Source organism: Mytilus edulis, chromosome 5 (assembly GCF_963676685.1).
Source record: "Mytilus edulis chromosome 5, xbMytEdul2.2, whole genome shotgun sequence".
Classification (NCBI taxonomy): domain Eukaryota; kingdom Metazoa; phylum Mollusca; class Bivalvia; order Mytilida; family Mytilidae; genus Mytilus; species Mytilus edulis.
Genome location: NC_092348.1, coordinates 81,764,614 through 81,783,051, shown reverse-complemented (window position 1 = coordinate 81,783,051; position 18,438 = coordinate 81,764,614). Strand labels below are relative to the sequence as shown.

Here is an 18,438-nt window from a genome sequence, read left to right as displayed (position 1 = left end):
GATGTAAGAAAGAGCATGTACCTGAAAACGGACCTTAATAATGTACACAAAAAATACCTTTTAAATTCATTTTCAGAAACACTTTGGAAGCAATATTTTTTTTCTCTTGAAGTTATTCATGATTGTGGCCAAGTTTGGTTTTAATTTAGCTAATGTTTTAGATAGCAAGATTTAAACAATTTTATTGACAACAGATGTCACACGTCAAGTGATGGCTTTTTATTGACCAGTGATATTTCATATAAATTTAATATATGGCTGACCAGTAGAACAAGGAAAAAGCATAAAAAGAAATGTATAATGCACTAGCCTCTAATCTATCATTGAAAGTAATTATGTGAAAGCACAGTGATATCTACCTAATAAAGCTGTTTAAGTGTACATCAAAAACTTTACGTTTGGACATAATAGCAAAGTAAATACAACTATATACTTAGGCCAGAACACAGAAAATGTTTTTAAAGCAATAATCAATTACAATTCCTCACATTCATTCTTCTGGTCCCTTATAAGTCAAATTAATAATTAAATGTTTAGCATTTCACTTTATTCTCTTATTTTCCTTCTTTTTTTCACAAAAAATTCATAAGGGTTCCCTGGAACCCAGTGTCTCGCCTACTTTTGCTGTTAATCGCAGACTCAACAAAAATGAGGAAAAACATCAATAAAAATTTCCCTCTCGATACTGTCTTTTGATTGAAAGAAGCTTCCAAGTTTGGTAAAAAATCCAGGATAGTTTATGAATCTAATAAATGTTTTATAAACTTTAACTGCAGACTGTATGTAATGTTAACTGGAAGAAAAACTAAGTCCATACATTTATAAGTAAAATACGGAAAAAGTGAATTTTTGTTTTACAAAATTTACTTCTGAATAATATTTTATGATCAGAAACAAGCTTTTGTCTAAGTTTGGTAGAAATCCAGGATAGTTAAAGAACATTATAAAAATTTTAAAAACTTAAACCACAGAGTGAATGTTTTGTTTCTGGCAAAAAAACTAAGTCCATTTATAAGTAAAATATGGAAAAGTGGAAATTTATTTTTACAAAATTTTCTTCTTGAAACTATCTTATGATCATAAACAAGCTTCTGTCCAAGTTTGGTACAAATCAAGGATAGTTTATGAAAGTTATTAAAATTTTTAAAACTTTAACCACAGAGTGAATGTAATGTTTCCTCGCAGAAAAACTAAGTCCTTTTATAAGTAAAATACGGAAAAGTGGAAATTCATTTTTACAAAATTTTCTTCTTGATACTATCTTATGATCATAAACAAGCTTCTATCCAAGTTTAGTACAAATCAAGGATAGTTTATGAAAGTTATTAAAATTTTAAAAACTTTAACCACAGAGTGAATGTAATGTTTCCTCGCAGAAAAACTAAGTCCATTTATAAGTAAAATACGGAAAAAATGGAATTTTATTTTTACAAAATTTACTTCTGGATACTTTCTTATGATCATAAACAAGCTTCTGTCCACGTTTGGTAGAAATACAGTATAGTTTAAGAAAGTTATTAAAATTTCAAAAACTTTAACCACAGAGTGAATATTTGTGGACGCCGCCGCCGACGACGGAATGTAGGCTCGCTTAGTCTCGCTTTTTCGACTAAAGTCGAAGGCTTGACAATAATAGATATAAGAAGGTGTGGTATTAGAAGATAAACTTGTTGTACAACAATTTGAACATATACATTACATAGGATCAGAATTACAGATTTCTTGAAAGAGAGTAAACTCATGAAGCAAATTATCTATCATTTCCTTATGACCTTATTACTACAAATTAAGTCTTCAGCATACACAATATTACAAATAATTAGTGAAATATAAAATTCTCACACATACCAACAATGATTTCATTAAAAATAAATAACATTGAATTTACATAAATTTCAAATAAATGGAATATAAAAATAATCTCAAGACGTCATGATATATAATCTTTTATAATAAAATTAAAATCATATGTTAATTATGATTACTCTGAATTCGTTTATTTTCGTGGGTCCAATTTTCGTGGATCCAAGAAAACTTACATGTTCGTGGATATTTTATTTCATGGTTTTGCTGAAGTCTACATGCAAGCCTACATAAAATTTGTTTTTCGTTGTACATATAGTTTCAGGGTTTACCATCTTCGCTAGCCAAGGGTTACAATCCACTCCCGCTCTCTTGAAGAGAGCATGAGTGGATCATAACCCTTGGCTAGCAAAGATGATGGTTTACCTGCACTCATGAAATCCACGAAAATTGGTATCCAACGAATAATAAACAAATCCACAGTATTTATTTGTTCTTTACATATGGTTCACTAACATTAAAATGTACACGTTTGGTCAATATTCAATCAATTTTTATCTGCCAGGCAAATACCTACTTTTCTTCATGATCCATGCATAATACAAAAGACGATGATATATTGTACATTAACATGAGACAATAACTCAATTATATACAGTAAAAATAAAAGTCTACTGCAGGGTTGTAATCAACTTGTTTGTAAGCACTGAAGGGTAAAGATTGGCATTTGCTTTCATTTTGCACTGTGACATTGCATTGTATCTTGCATTGTATCAAACAATAGAACACATTTAGACTACATGTTGAATAATTCCCTTCTTTTTGTCAAAATTGTAGTTGACCATGCACTATGGTGTATGTGTTCTCAAATTAAGAAATAGGGGCTGGAAAGTATAGCTAATACGCTAACAAAAGTACAGTTTAATTTCATGCATAATTTACCATCAAAATAAAGGTTGCAGACAGACCTCTATTTTCAAGCAAGTTTTCCAGTTTATGTTTCTTACATCATTCCCAGTATGAACATTTATTTGAATGTTTAAAATAATGTTAACAAAGACTTCAAAATAGACATGTATAATGAATATTTACAACATTAAAACCTTTGTATGAATAATATTTACATCGTGATAAGAGGTTTATATGAAACAAAAAATCTACAACAAAGCATACATTCATGTAGGACTTCATACAAGGTCAGCACAGTAAAACAACATTACAATATACTCAGAATACACTTACAGCCGATTTCATTGAGTGTGTAGGCAAAGGTAATATCTTTGGTTAGCTAGCTTGCTAGCTGAACCGTGAGATCATTATAAGGTAAGGTATACTACCCTCCTTTAAGAGTAGACTAGTCCACAGATAACCAATATATGTCTGTAGGACTAAGCTACTTCGAAAGGAGGGTAGTATACCTTACCTAATAATGACTTCACGGTTCAGCTAGAAAGCTAGCTAACCAAAGATATTACCCTTTCCTACACACTCATTGAAATCGGCTGTAAATTCTAAATACAAACAAGATTGCACAAAGTGTCATTCTTAGCATACCTCCACTCATATTTCAAAGTACTTTAAACTCAGAAGAAGCTATCAGACATCTAAAAAGCATTCACACATTTACACATTACAACTCACCAATGCAAAGCTTCTGATTAAATAGAAAGTCATTCAGCTCAGTACATGTAGTACCTGAGAAAAAATTTCATGGGATTTCTGAACTCCTATATTTCAGACTCTGCACATAATGAATCAAGTTCAACCAACAGAATTTTTATTGGAAAGTTGTCATTTGGATGTGGAAAAATCACAAAAAAATATAAATGCTTTGAATGAAATTAAATTTAAGATAAGAGAAAATGGATTTTTCACTTTTTCTGTAAGGTATACCGAAGTCTCTTGTAGGTCATAAAAGAGTAGGAAAACACCTATTAGGTGTATTTCATACATTTGGTCACTAGTCATATTTCATATGTTAAAAAATATATTCAATACCTTAAATTTAGAAATCAATATCTGTATTTATTTGTGCATTTTTTTATAACATAAAAACAAGAATGCACATGTTGCTGTGCAAAGCATACCCCCACTCATTATACAAAATAGTGCAAAGCAGGAAGTAGGCATCTGACAGATTAGAAAAGTGATTACACATTACAACAATCAATGCTGAGCTGCTGACCAAATATTAATTCATTCTGGTTTAATAGCTTTTGAGATAAGCATGACAAATTATGTGTAGGACCAACAGACCAACAAATAGATAGACTAGCAGCTGGATGGACAGACAAGATGATAGCAATTTAGCCTACTTTTAGAGTGGAGGTATAATAAATGTGATTTATTTACATTTTTAGTATAACATTTATAATGCATGTAAGCAATGAATTATCGTATCTTTTAATTCACACAAATTAAATATCACAGTAATTAATGAACTTACAATATCTTATATTTACATGTAAAACAATAATGGAATAAGAGTAATTTTGTGAAAAAAAGCTTTTCCAAGAAATATCTTATTACAGAAATGAACATCTTAATGTTAGTGTATGGCACTCAACGTCCATTTTGATGATTTTCCACAATAAGCATCTTGTTAATAGCATACTAAGGAACTCCATCTCTAAGACTGGTTAAAAATCTTCCATGAAAAAGATAGTAATCCCTGTTTCTAAATCTTATGACGGTGACACAGCTAATCGTCACAGAGAAGTTCTCCTTTGCAAATAGCAGCATTTCTTCACTTCATCATTTTATTATTCCAAAAATGTGTATATAAATTTGTTCAATAGAATATGATGATGAGAATAGTCTATTTGTCAATTTTGAATTTAGAGATCCATTGTACAAGTTGTTTCCTTTATAGGAGGGGTTTTAATTTTCATTGTCAATGATGAGCAAACAGAAAGAGCAAATTTACATGTGCATAATGTATGTTATTTGTAGCTTTTTTCAAAACTTTATGATTTAAAAAATCTTTAGGTAGCTATGAAAAAATTGGTTTAAAAAAAATGTATTACTTTCAATTGGCATCCTACCATTTTGTTAAAGGAACACTAGCTACACGATCTTTTTTCGTGTTAAATCTTGAGTAAAAGTGCAATAGTGAAATGAAAATTCCTTTTTAACAGGTTCAATTTTGTCAAAATAAGCTAAGAAACACCAATGATGAGTTATTCACTTGCAATAGAATAATTCGAACTAATTGAATCTGTATTCATGCGACTTTCAATTCAACCCCTTACTAGAAATATTTTTATACAGGTATGATTAATAACGTATTTTTTTAGATACGTTATTTGAAATCAAACTGACCTAATAAAAATCCAATTGCATTTGTGTGCTATCATTTATATCAGGATTTATGATCTTCAGCAGTCTTTGGAGGTATACTGGATGCTTTATTAAATGATGTCTAGATAATATTAACACGAAATGCTGATACATATTATTGAGTCCATGAATTGTAAATTGTTTATTTTAGACTTTTTATAATTTGGATATATATTTTAGTATGTTATGGATCAAATTTGAGAATTTGAGTCAAATCAGTGAACAAGATTTTAATTCCCCTTTAAGTTTGGAACAAGTATGCAATTGGTGAAGGAAAAACAACCTGTGAAAAAAATTGTAATTACAGCAAGTTATTGGTAATTGGCATATAGACTATTGATATCATTGTTAGTCAATAACAAGTATGATGATCAGAGATGCTACCTTATGAAAACTACTCTTGTGACAAATATGATTTGATCATATGAATCAATGAAAGACAATGAAATTAAATTTTTAAAAACTGTTATTGTTCTAATATCTCCTTGTCCTCCTCTGCATAAATAAAACATCAGCCTTCTTATTGACAAAGTAGGTCAAGGTCATGAAGACAACAGTTAGGATAAGGCCTACTACCAATGTCACTGTCTGAAAGTAAAAAAGATCAATGGTAAATACAAGCTACATTAAAACACATTATTTAAGGGCAATAACTCCTACAAGGAATCAATTTTGGTCATATTGTGCTGAACATATTTGCCATTTACATTGTCTCTTTATCTCTTTTAGTTTCTAAAAATTTTAATTAAAGGAGAATTAGCAATGTAAATTAGCATCTTCAAAGGACAATTACTTCTTTAATTGGCAATTTATGCCATAGTCACACATTTTTTATTTCATTTATAGTACTGAACATTTTTGCTATTTAAGGTTTTCTATTCCAATCCAAGCTCCTGCAAAAGAGACAGAATCTTGTAAAAATTGTCCCAGGTCATCTGAAAAGACTACATAATTGGTTATAGCTGAAGACATGCATATTTCGTGTGAACTTTTTTTATTTGTATACATATCAAGTTATAATCAGACTAAATTTTAATTTAAAGAATTCATGCAGCCACACAATACAGAGAAGCAATGCTAGATTGATGAAGATTTTAGAACCATAGACAGTTTGTAAGATCATGCAGTTATACATTGTATACTGAGCAACATAATCTGATCAAATCTATTACAAATCATCTGATCAAATCTATTACAAAATAATCTGATCAAATCTTTTACAAATAATCGGATCAAATCTATTACAAATAATCGGATCAAATCTATTACAAATAATCGGATCAAATCTATTACAAATAATCGGATCAAATCTATTACAAATAATCAGATCAAATCTATTACAAATCATCTGATCAAATCTATTACAAATAATCTGATCAAATCTATTACAAATAATCTGATCAAATCTATTACAAATAATCTAATCAAATCTATTACAAACAATCTGATCAAATCTATTACAAATAATCTGATCAAATCTATTACAAATAATCTGATCAAATCTATTGTAAATAATCTGATCAAATCTATTACAAATAATCTGATCAAATCTATTACAAATAATCTGATCAAATCTATTACAAATAATCTGATCAAATCTATTACAAATCATTGTTTAATATTCTATAAAAATAATTTATTCAAAATTCCACTTATTTTTTACTAAAAGAAATTGTTGATGAGAATAAATATGTGCTTAAAGAATAGCGAAACAGATTAGATACAACATCTTAATGAATATTCAACAAAAAATGTGTTATGTTACAAATAATCTACTCTACTGATAAATATATAACTTTATAAACATTAACTTGGTAAACTATTAGATTTAAGAGATAACACATAAATATATAATCGGTAAACAATCAAACACATGTCAGTTCAAGTTTCACTTGTTTAAAACCCTTTCCTCCATAGTGACACCTTTTGACGCCACCCCCTTTACTCCATAATGACGCCTTTTGACGCCTGTGTAGTACCTCAGTTGAAATGCTTTGACAAGAAGGTGTCTGCAGTAGACTTAATAAAATTTGTATCCAATATGAAAAGGAATATCATAGGAATATCCGACTTAAATTTATTTGATGAAATATTTGTTTTTCTCAATGCATTAATACTTGAAAGCATATTTTTCAGAGTTTTATTAAAAAGTCCTATGCGAATCAAGTATTAAAAAAAAAAATTCAATGGAGGAAAGGGTTTTAAAAGATTATTTCCTTTTTTGTTCTTTTCATTTTAAGCTCTTTCATATATACTGTCAACTTATTTTTGAATATACAGTAAAACCTGCAACACATTTCAATTCATTCACAAAAATTAGGGTATATATGTAACCAACCTGATTCCATAATACTTGTGTATTTTTTCATGCAAATTAATAATACTAGCATGCATAAGTGGTAGCTAAACCTGAATGCAAGCTAAATTTAGAACACACCCTAAATACAAATGTTCTAATCCATCCAAGGAAAACTGGAATTTTCTTATTGAATTATGTTTAGTTCTTGTAATTTTTACCCACATCTTTTACTGTAAACCAGCTTTTTTAGCAAGCGATTAATTTCCCCCCACTTTCATGAACAGATAAATAACGTGAAAATAAGTTGTTGTGTAAAACATGGATCTTTTCTTATTAAACTACATCAGGCAAATTAGAAAATAGTCAAATTATATAGCTGCAAAGTGGACTAGAAAGGGTTAAATGTGAAATAAAGTATCCGTGAAAAAATAAGTTGGTTTACAATATACAGCAGAAATAAAAAGTGTGTGGACAATCGTTCAAGCAATGGTCAGTTTAATTTATATTGAATAATTGTTAGATGTTAAAATCATTATTGTTAAATTAGCCTGATTCATTTATGTGCCATAATCTTAAATATATACAAATGGTAAATATTTCAACCAGTTTTCCTTAAATAGATATTGTTAATTACAATGCAGACCTTATGTAGTTTGTGAACTGTTAATACTGAACAAAATGGATGCCTTCAGGTTGATAAAATATGCAGCGACCAAGGAAATTAGGAGGAGGGCCAGTCCTGAACACAACAGGGCTACCTGTCAACAAAATCAATTTCATCTAAGTTACAATTTTGTACAAAAATTTTAAGCATATAAACTATGCTGCAAACATTTATGAATTTTTTATTACATCTAAACAAAAGCTGAATAATATAAATTTCATTTAGAATACTGTAACAATAGACAATTTCAAATTAAAGACTTTTGACTCAGTAATTTATATTTTTTTTGAAAGGTTACCTTCTCTGTGGCAAGACATCATGGTACTTGGACAAACAAGAGAAATGTAAATAAGTAAATTCAAGCTTTTAATCAGTGAAATTTTGAGGGAAAATTAAATGTTTAATGCTTTCTATACATGACTAATCATCAGAAAACAGTAAACTTTTCCCCAAAATTGCACTGATAATATATTTGATTTTACTTCTTTTGGTTGCTCATAATTGACTGAGTAATAGGAAGTTCTACATGGTAACCTGTCGAAAAAATTATGGAGTCAAAAGTAATATGAAAATGGTCTATTGGTATTGAATTTTAACAAGAATTCAAATGATGCAATTAATAAACAGAAGATTAAAAATCACAAATGGGAGTAAAATTTCCAGCTTTTGAAATTAAAAGTGGATCGACTGTAAAATGCATTCAAATTAATCTTTGTATGAGTGACATCTCCTGATACCATACATTCACATAACATTAGTATCAAAGTTATATATTAATCTCCAGATGTTATTGCTTCAAACCCCTTATTTCTTATAAACTAATTGCTACATATCTACCAGTCTAGCGCAATGACAAAGGCTCTGGTTATTATGACATAACTACTACAAGACTAACAGTTATAGAATGTTTTTCTTAGTTGTTTTGTTATGTTATATATATTTTTCACTTTCAGTCATATAGTTTTTTGTAATAAGATGATAAATTATTGTGTGTAAGAATATTAAGATAGCATATATAAAAATAACAAGATACATTTCTGTAAGCCATCTACAAGAAAACGGAGTCTTCCTTCAAAGTAGAAAGACCCTCTCACACAAGGATCCGGAAATTTTTTCACCTAATTTAGGTCATTTTGAGATAACTTAAAAGTTGGTGCTCTTTTTCAAACAAGGATTGTGTGTATGCTCATACAGTCGTACTGGAAGCATCAACGAACTTGTTTAACTGTTGCATTTATTTATTTCATAAATTTCCCTACCATTTTCCTAAATATCGATCTTGAGCAATTAAGGGAATTTAGTTATCAGGAATATAACACTATACTGGAGTGGCAGTTTTATTACAAGAAAAGGATAACAAAAAAATTAAATTCAAAATGGAGATTCAGAAACTCGATCTCAACAAAATGACCGAAATTATTTCTGTAAAAAAATAAAATTTGTCCTAAATCCCAATTACTCATTTAGGACAAAATACTCTCAGTTTAGGACAAGACTGGCATATATGACCATTTCTAGACGCTTGCTCTCACACCTTCAGAAACAAAACAAGTATTCTGATAGGAAGAATTTCAATGAACCTTTTAAGTAGCACACTGGGATAGTAATTGTTTACCCTTAAATGAATGGTTTCAAAATTCTTATAAATAGAAATTTAATATAAATCAAATTCTTGTGAATTCAAAATTAATCAGTAAAAACAAGAAATTCAAACAGTTTGGATATTCTTTTCATTTTTGTCAATAATTTGTATTTTTTTCCAAGACAGTCTAATATTTTTGTGAAAGAATTTTTTTTTTTAAAGAGATTGGTATCATAGCAATTGGTCTTATAGGCAATTTCACCGAATGAAAAAAAAATATGAAAAGGTTACCATCAATAACCCACATTGCATTTGTATAAAGAATCCTATTTATATATATGCTTGAAGTCATTTCATTATTAAAAACAGTCTACCTGGGTATTTGATGAAATGAACATGTAAATAGGGAAACAGAGATGTGACAACAAGTATAAGGATTCAGTGGTGATAAGTTTATAAAATAATAGAAGTGTGCTTACAGATTTCTCTGTGTATTAAATATATCACTTTGCCCTTGTGCATGTGTATTCAGAGAAAATTTATATTTTAATGGTTGGTCAATATTGAAACACAATTATAATAGAAGCCCTTAAAATGAAACTGTAAAATTAAGTGCACATTTCTTGCAAATAGAAAAGTAATTAACATACAAACATGTAAATTTTACATGTACAACATTTTCTAATGCACTCAATCCTGTATTCAAGGATGTAAAGTTTTGCAATCAACCAATAAGAATTGATGTTCAAAAGATATAAGCATCAAAATAACTAACAGTGAATGCAAAGGTGAACACTTTGGACATTCTGTGTTCCAAACATCAAAAGCAAACATGAGCCTTATTTTCATTCTATTAGTGCAGCAAGTTTGGAAGAGTCACTTTTCAGATTTCAGGTAGTAACTGTAATTCAAACTAAGACAGACTGGTGTTTAGTGCAAGATACAAAACCTAATCTCTTTATTCTAATTATTTAGTACATACTTCTAAATGTTTACTAGGGACTAAGAAAATTCTCATTTGTATGGAATCAGTCTGCCAGCTGCTCTCTGTCCAGGCTGAGTATTCATCTATATTCCAATTATAATCTACAAAATAACAAAACACAATAAATTATAAAAGAAATTTGTTGAATATCTTTTTTTATACTGCATATTTATCAATAATAGTGATATAATATTAATCTATTAGAGTACATTTACCTTACCTATCGTTGTCTGCATATAAAAGCTATCGAGAGCCAAAACTTGCCAAAGAGTTATCTCCCATATGTGCATGTAGGAATTCTTCCACTTTAGATTATTTAATTAAAGCCCATAACACTGACCAACTCTTCATTTACAGAGTTTGAGTCTATTTTGACGTATTGCAATGGTTAGCTTATGCCCCCTTTAAGATAAGCTTCTACTTCAAGTAATTCTAAATCTTAACATCATAAATAATCATTGAAAATGAAGTCAAGGTCAGATGAACCCTGCCAAACAGACATGTACCCCTTAAAGGTCATTCAATACATAAAATAAAGTTTAATACTCCATTGCTTACAGCATTTATAATCTGACCTTGACCATGAAAACTTTAATTTGATCACTGGTCTATGAAACGAGGCCAAGATCACATGAAACTCTTAGATGTATTCTTTTGAAAAACTGTATGTTTCAATAATGAATCTTGCATGATTTTGATGTTCCTATAGAAAATATAGACTTTTCATTTTTTTTATTTTGCCTTTCATAGACTTTGAGGAAGTAAGGGTATCTCTAGTTGTGAGCTTTGTACATGATATGTCTGGTTTAAAATAAATACCATCTTGATCAAACAGAGGAGATTGAGCTAAGGTGTACACTGCTGTACTTCTGCTACAGAATCCTTGTCTCTTGTCTGTTGTTGTATTCTTCTCTCCCTGCATCCACATATACTGGTTAACCTGTAAAACAAATATAGCCAATGAGGAATTGTTATTTAAGTCACTTGATCATACTACCGGTAATATTGGTTAAACTGTACAACAAATATAGGTTACAATAAACCATTAGATTTTATGGGCACCACAGCCATTTTATGAGCATAACATGGTGTTAGAATTAAGAGTATGAATAATCCTGATTGGTCGATATTTGTTCACGTTATTTTTTATTATTAGAGACTTTGTGCACTCTGCTTTATACAAAAGGCAAAATGAATTGTTTTCCTTAGCCCCTACAGAACTGATATGACTTTTCGGCGCTAGAACGAGACACATATTTTTAAGTGCAAAATTGATAGGCATGGGACATAAGTACAAATTACACTAAGAAAAGAAACACTAACCTATATTTAATTTTGGACCAAAAAATACTGTCCTAATAACTTTTGTTTAATTCTAGCCAGGTTTCGTTAAAAAAATCAACTTTCTAAAGTCTGTATCTCGAAAAAGACTACCGTTGTCACCTATGGGGAAGTTAATTGTTCAATCTATAACCAATGAGGAATTTTTATTTAAGTCACATGACCATACTTCCAGTAATATTGGTTAACCTGTAAAACATATATAACCAATGAGGAATTGTTATTAAAGTCACATGATCATACTTCTGGTAATATTGGTTAACATGTAAAACTAATATAGCCAATGAGGAATTATCATTTAAGTCACATGATCATACATCCAGTTAAATTGGTTAACATGTATAACTAATATAGCCAATGAGGAATTGTTATTTATGTCACATGATCATTCTTCCAGTAATACTGGCTCTCATATTTGTTTTCTACTTTTCAATACTAAGTTTACTAAGTTCAAATGTTCTGTTATTTCTATGTGATTCATATATATATGCCCAGTGTTCTCCCCAGGCCATTTTAGCACAGCGCTTTTCAGCGCTATTGCAATTCCCCACTGTCCTATTGCACTGATCGCAGCGCTATCCAACGCAACCGCATCGCTATATTTTTTTTCCGTATTTTTCAAATTTTTCAAATTTCCCGCTTATTTTTAACTTTGAATCACATGATCGACTGGTTTACGATTTTTGAATGAATGTATTAAAGTAACTCTGCGGGACCAGTCTAATAAATTTTACAAGATGGCGTCATTGAAGGATCAAAATAAACAAAGATTTCAATATTGACATCTATTTTTTTTAATTCAAAGAAAATATAGAGGCATATATGAATGAAATGAGATGAAATGAATTGACCGCATTTCCCGACGTCACTCACAAACTTGTTTTACGAACTTTGAACTAACGATGATTTTAAAAACGATCAAACACAGGGCCAGGGATTTGTTACAAATTATTTGCCGGGTTTACTATCCATACAAACCCCGTAAATGAGCAAGTCTTTTAAGTATTAATTATCCCTTATTCGAACTGATAATTGTTTAGTCAGAAATTCTACCATTTGATAACAATTTGAGAGGATATGATTAGAAAAACAAACCCAAAGCTCATACGACTTGAGAAATTTTACTTTCTCGATGTCCAGCTTGATGAGGCCATTTAAATATTATAAAACGCTTAGGTCATAAAAATGAGAAATCTTTATGCTAAAAAATGTCAATTCCTGTCAAACGTTGTAAAGTTAGCAGTACACTGCTACAGTTGGTTACAAAACCAAACAGAAGCTGACAATGACTTTATTGAATATTGTTGGTCCTACATGTTCTGCAACATTACCTGATGGTGCTAAGAAATCTTGGCACAGGCAGTCTGGTGTAGATCCATCATGGAAAAAGACTTCTGCTTCAGTTTTATACATAGATAGTATGAGGATTTAATATATTATGATTTTACAATGGAGAAAAAAAGACTCTTCTTCTATATCCAGACAATAACATTAACAAACAAAGCCTCATTAAGGGGTACACTGTAACTTCCATGAGCATGACAAGCACATCATAACAAGAGGAAACATCAACAGCATGATACATGTATAATAAAAACACATAACAAAGCAATTACAAACAAACTGCGCGCCGCGCTAAAGTTGGTTTCCTAAAGTTACTGAGAATTGTCGAAAATTACGCGCTTACCACAGCGCTATCCAAAAATCCTAGGGATAACACTGTATGCCATCTATAGAATGAATGAAGTAGCCTCCATATTTTTGTGGCGCACCACAAGCAAACAAAGCTATAAAGAGGGATGATTTATCAAAAGTACAGAACAATCTCGCTCTCACTTTGTTACAAATTTATTTCTTAAAAAATGATTGATTCATATCAGATAAGAAACTCTGCTAGTAAATGGTCAAAGAGATCAATGAATAAATTTATAAAAGATTTGTATGTTTTTTTAATTTGAGTTCATTCATATGTTTAAGAGTTTAGTATGACTTCTACTTTCACTGAACTAGTACACAATTTTGTTAAGGAGCAAGCTGAGGTCCACTTCCAGGTGCGTGATTTCTTTGCTGTGTTGAATACCAATTGAATGCCTTTGTTTGTTTTTTTACTCTTTGGTAGGGTTGTTGTCTCTTTGACACATTCCCCATTTCCATTCTACCTTTTTACCTTTAACAGGAAAAGTGTAAAACAGGTAAAATACAAAAAGGGGAGTAATGTCTTTACAAGATATTGCTACGTCTTTGATTTACCAAAGAAAAGTTGATGCATGATTTTGACTTGGGCTATTTATAGAAATGTATCTTGTATAACTAAGGCCACACCAATTTGATTCCTTGTTCGACGGACCCGCCCGCACCTATTTTTTTCAAAACAGAATTTTTTTACTTTTTTTATATTCCCGCTTCCCGCATCCGGAAATGTAATCATGTCCATTTCCCGCACCGTTTTTTTTGTTGTAAATATTATAAAAATATCAACATTTGTTTTTAAAATCACAGTCTAACCTGTATATAACGATGTTAAACATAAAAGCACCCCACCACACTTTGTAGATAACTGTGAGAATATTTGTTTCAGCATGAATAAAATTGAGAATGGAAATGGGGAATGTGCCAAAGAGACAACAACCCGACTATAGAAAAAAACAGCAGCAGAAGGTCACCAACAGGTCTTCAATGTAGCGAGAAATTCCCACACCCGGAGGCGTCCTTCAACTGGCCCCTAAACAAATATATACTAGTTCAGTGATAATGAACGCCATACTAATTTCCAAATTGTACACAAGAAACTAAAATTAAAATAATACAAGACTAACAAAGGCCAGAGGCTCCTGACTTGAGACAGGCGCAAAAATGCGGCGGGGTTAAACATGTTTGTGAGATCTCAACCCTCCCCCTATACCTCTAGCCAATGTAGAAAAGTAAACGCATAACAATACGCACATTAAAATTCAGTTCAAGAGAAGTCCGAGTCTGATGTCAGAAGATGCAACCAAAGAAAATAAACAAAATGACAATAATACATAAATAACAACAGACTACTAACAGTTAACTGACATGCCAGCTCCAGACTTCAATTAAACTGACTGAAAGATTATGATTTCATCATATGAACATCAGGCACAATCCTTCCCGCTAGGGGTTTAGTATCATACCATCATAACATATATGAGAAGAACATAACCCGTGTCATGCCAACAACTGGTTTTTGAATAAATGTGAAACCTATTTATCCAAAGCGGGAGTGCTCCGATATAAATTTATAACCGCGGAAATAACTGTAAAGAACAAAAAATTGGTTACTTTCCCCCTTACTGATATTCCCTATCAAAAATGTTCGTTGTTAGAATAAAGTACAAAGAACTTCTGAAGGATTTGCCTTCAACTGCAATTATATTGTATGCTGGCGAAACAAAACTATCCATAGCTGTTGCATGTTTATGCACCTGTCCTGATTGATTGAGGGGCCTGTCGTTCAGCAGTTATCGTTTGTTGATGTTGTTCATTGGTATTTTCCCGTTTGGATATACATGATATATAAATTAGATCGTTGGTTTTCCTCTTCGAATTGTGTACGCTAATAATTTTGGGGTCCTTTATAGCCTGCTGTTTGGTCTGTATCAAAGCCCTGTGTAAAAGGCCATACTTTGACCTGTGTTTGTTATTATCATGTTGAGAACAACCCTCCCTCAGACAAGGGGTCATTTTACTGATGTAGAAAAGAAAATAGAAATACCAAGGATTTGTATAGTTCTTCTATACAAAACCTTTAAAAACTTAGAATTTTGTACTCAAAAAGAGGAGAGTTACATCATATTTTAAACAACTTTTTCTAAAAAAGGGGTCCACTTTTTTTGAATAATATTAAACTGTTAAATTAAATGTGTTAACATGGTTAAAGTCCAGGAATATTACAAAATTCTTGAACATGTTTTGACAATTTAATACCAGATAGATATATAGTTCTTTGAGAAAATATGAGCCCTTTTGTACAAACAAATATATTATAACTTATATTGATCCCTCATAAAACATGTAAAAGGGATATTTATAACATTAAGGGGTTGTCCCCAAAGTTAAACTGATTATGACATGGATGGAGAATTGTCTCATTGTCAGTCACACATACATAGACCAGATTTAATTATTTCTTGGTGAACAGGGAAAAAATACTTCAGAAATTAAAGAAATGTTAAAGTACAAGTGATAAATCAAGCTTTAATATTGTCAAAACCTACTATGTTATGTTTACAAAAAAAAAATATAATCGCTCGCCTTTACTTTTTAAGCTTCGCCTCAAAAATTTGCAAATTAAATATTTTTTTATTAAAATTTTCAAATCGCTCGCTCGCCCCAAATTTTGGAGTCCAAAAATCCGTAGAACAAGAAATTAAATTGGTGTGGCCTAACTACCTTGTTGTTTCCAGATTGTTTACAGTTGGCTTTTGTATTGTTGACTCTATCTCCAATAAAGTAACTCAGCAGTCTCTTGGTTAAATAGGTCACCTGGTTATTAGTACTTGTAACACTTACATAGAATGGGTAAGGGAGACTACTCTCATCTGAAATGAAAAATGCATAATGTAATTGACACAAATATATAAATGACAAAACAGAAAAACAGGATAACTGAATAAACCTATAAATGAAAAATAAGATGCTTCTCCTTTGTGTGAGAGTTGATTTCTTTAAAGAAAGTTTGTGACCTACTGAATAAGACTTATTACAGGGTTTGTACTTACCTGAGCAACAAGACGAGTGCTACATATGAGACAGGATTAACTGCACCTGAAATAATCTCCCTTTTTTATGAGGATCTTGTTGCTTAGTCTATAGTTTACTATGTTATGTTATGTTTTTGTGAATTGTTGATTGTTTATGTTTTTACTGTTTTTGATTTTTGTTTTTTTACTTATGACTTTGAGTATCACTTTGGTATCTTTCGCCTCTCATAAAGAAATGACCCCAATCCATCATTAAAACAAGGCCCCATTCTATGTGAAGAAAATGCTGCAATTGTTAACATTACCTACCCAGATTTTTGTTATCAGTATCATCTAAAACTCTTCTGAACATTTCACACTGTCTTGATATCAGATAACAAAACAACAAGTCATTCACCTAAAAATACAATAACATCATAAAAAATCTCTTGTTATCAGATAACAAAACAACAAGTCATTCACCGAAAAATGCAATAACATCATTAAAATATCTTGTTATCAGATAACAAAACAACAAGTCGTTCACCTAAAAATACAAGAACATTATTAAAATCTCTTGTTATCAGATAACAAAACAACAAGTCATTCACCTAAAAATACAAGAACATTATTAAAATATCTTGTTATCAGATAACAAAACAACAAGTCATTCACCTAAAACTACAATGACATTATTAAAATCTCTGGTTATCAGATAACAAAACAACAAGTCATTCACCTAAAAATACAATGACATTATTAAAATCTCTTGTTATCAGATAACAAAACCAGAAGTCGTTGACCTAAAAATACAAGAACATTATTAAAATCTATGGTTATCAGATAACAAAAAAACAAGTCATTCACCTAAAAATACAGATAACATCATTAAAATCTCTGGTTATCAGATAACAAAACAATAAGTCATTCACCTAAAAATACAATAACATCATTAAAATCTCTTGTTATCAGATAACAAATTAACAAGTCATTCACCTAAAAATACAATAACATCATTAAAATCTCTGGTTATCAGATAACAAAACAACAAGTCATTCACCTAAAAATACAATAACATCATTAAAATCTCTTGTTATCAGATAACAAAAACAACAAGTCACTCACCTAAAAATACAATAACATCATTAAAATCATCTAATTTTTCAGAAAATAATACCACATAACATTCACTTACAAATACAATCAAATAGTTAAGTCTTCTCACCCCCATTGAAATTCACCCCTGTTGATAACTAAAATCAATAAATAGACCTGATAAATCTATTCTTTATGAATTGAACGTGACAGCAACTGGTCAAGTCACTGGTCACTGGCGGATCTAGAAATTTCATAAGTGGGGGCCCACCGACTGCCTAAGAGGGGGCCCGCTCCAGTCATGCTTCAGTGATTCCCTATATAAGCAACCAAAAAAACCCAGGCCCCCTGCCTCCTCCTAAATCCGCCTTTGCAAGTGTTTATTTATCAACAATTCTAATCCATATTATTTAATTATGAATGGAGATCATATAAGTTAGTAGCCTTCTTCTGTATTTAATTGTAGGGCACTGCTAATGATAACTGAATGGCTGTTGTGGTCATTGACAGTACCTCCCACTGTAAAGGTTGGATTGTGAAAATCACATTTACTTTACAGACCTAAATGACAAACTTTAAATTTATTGACAAAAAGTTCTAGCAAATATTCATGTAATATCCACTAGA

At 30.7% G+C, this 18,438-nt stretch overlaps 1 protein-coding gene across 2 annotated transcripts in view; it reads right to left on the bottom strand.

Annotated features, from left to right (window-relative positions):
* Positions 1-2,622: 2,622 nt before the first annotated feature.
* LOC139524587 (nicastrin-like) overlaps positions 2,623-18,438 on the bottom strand; it is a 28,588-nt gene continuing 12,772 nt past the window's right edge. Inside the window, exons 11-16 of one of the 2 annotated variants that reach the window (XM_071319502.1) lie at positions 17,047-17,134; positions 16,427-16,575; positions 11,492-11,612; positions 10,670-10,773; positions 8,085-8,199; positions 2,623-5,730 (exon numbers count right to left, since the gene is read on the bottom strand). In XM_071319502.1, coding sequence (XP_071175603.1) covers positions 8,086-8,199; positions 10,670-10,773; positions 11,492-11,612; positions 16,427-16,575; positions 17,047-17,134 — 576 coding nt within the window. In that variant the 3' untranslated portion in view covers positions 2,623-5,730; position 8,085. The remainder of the gene's footprint in view (positions 5,731-8,084; positions 8,200-10,669; positions 10,774-11,491; positions 11,613-16,426; positions 16,576-17,046; positions 17,135-18,438) is intronic. The other variant, XM_071319503.1, reaches the window with a different exon arrangement.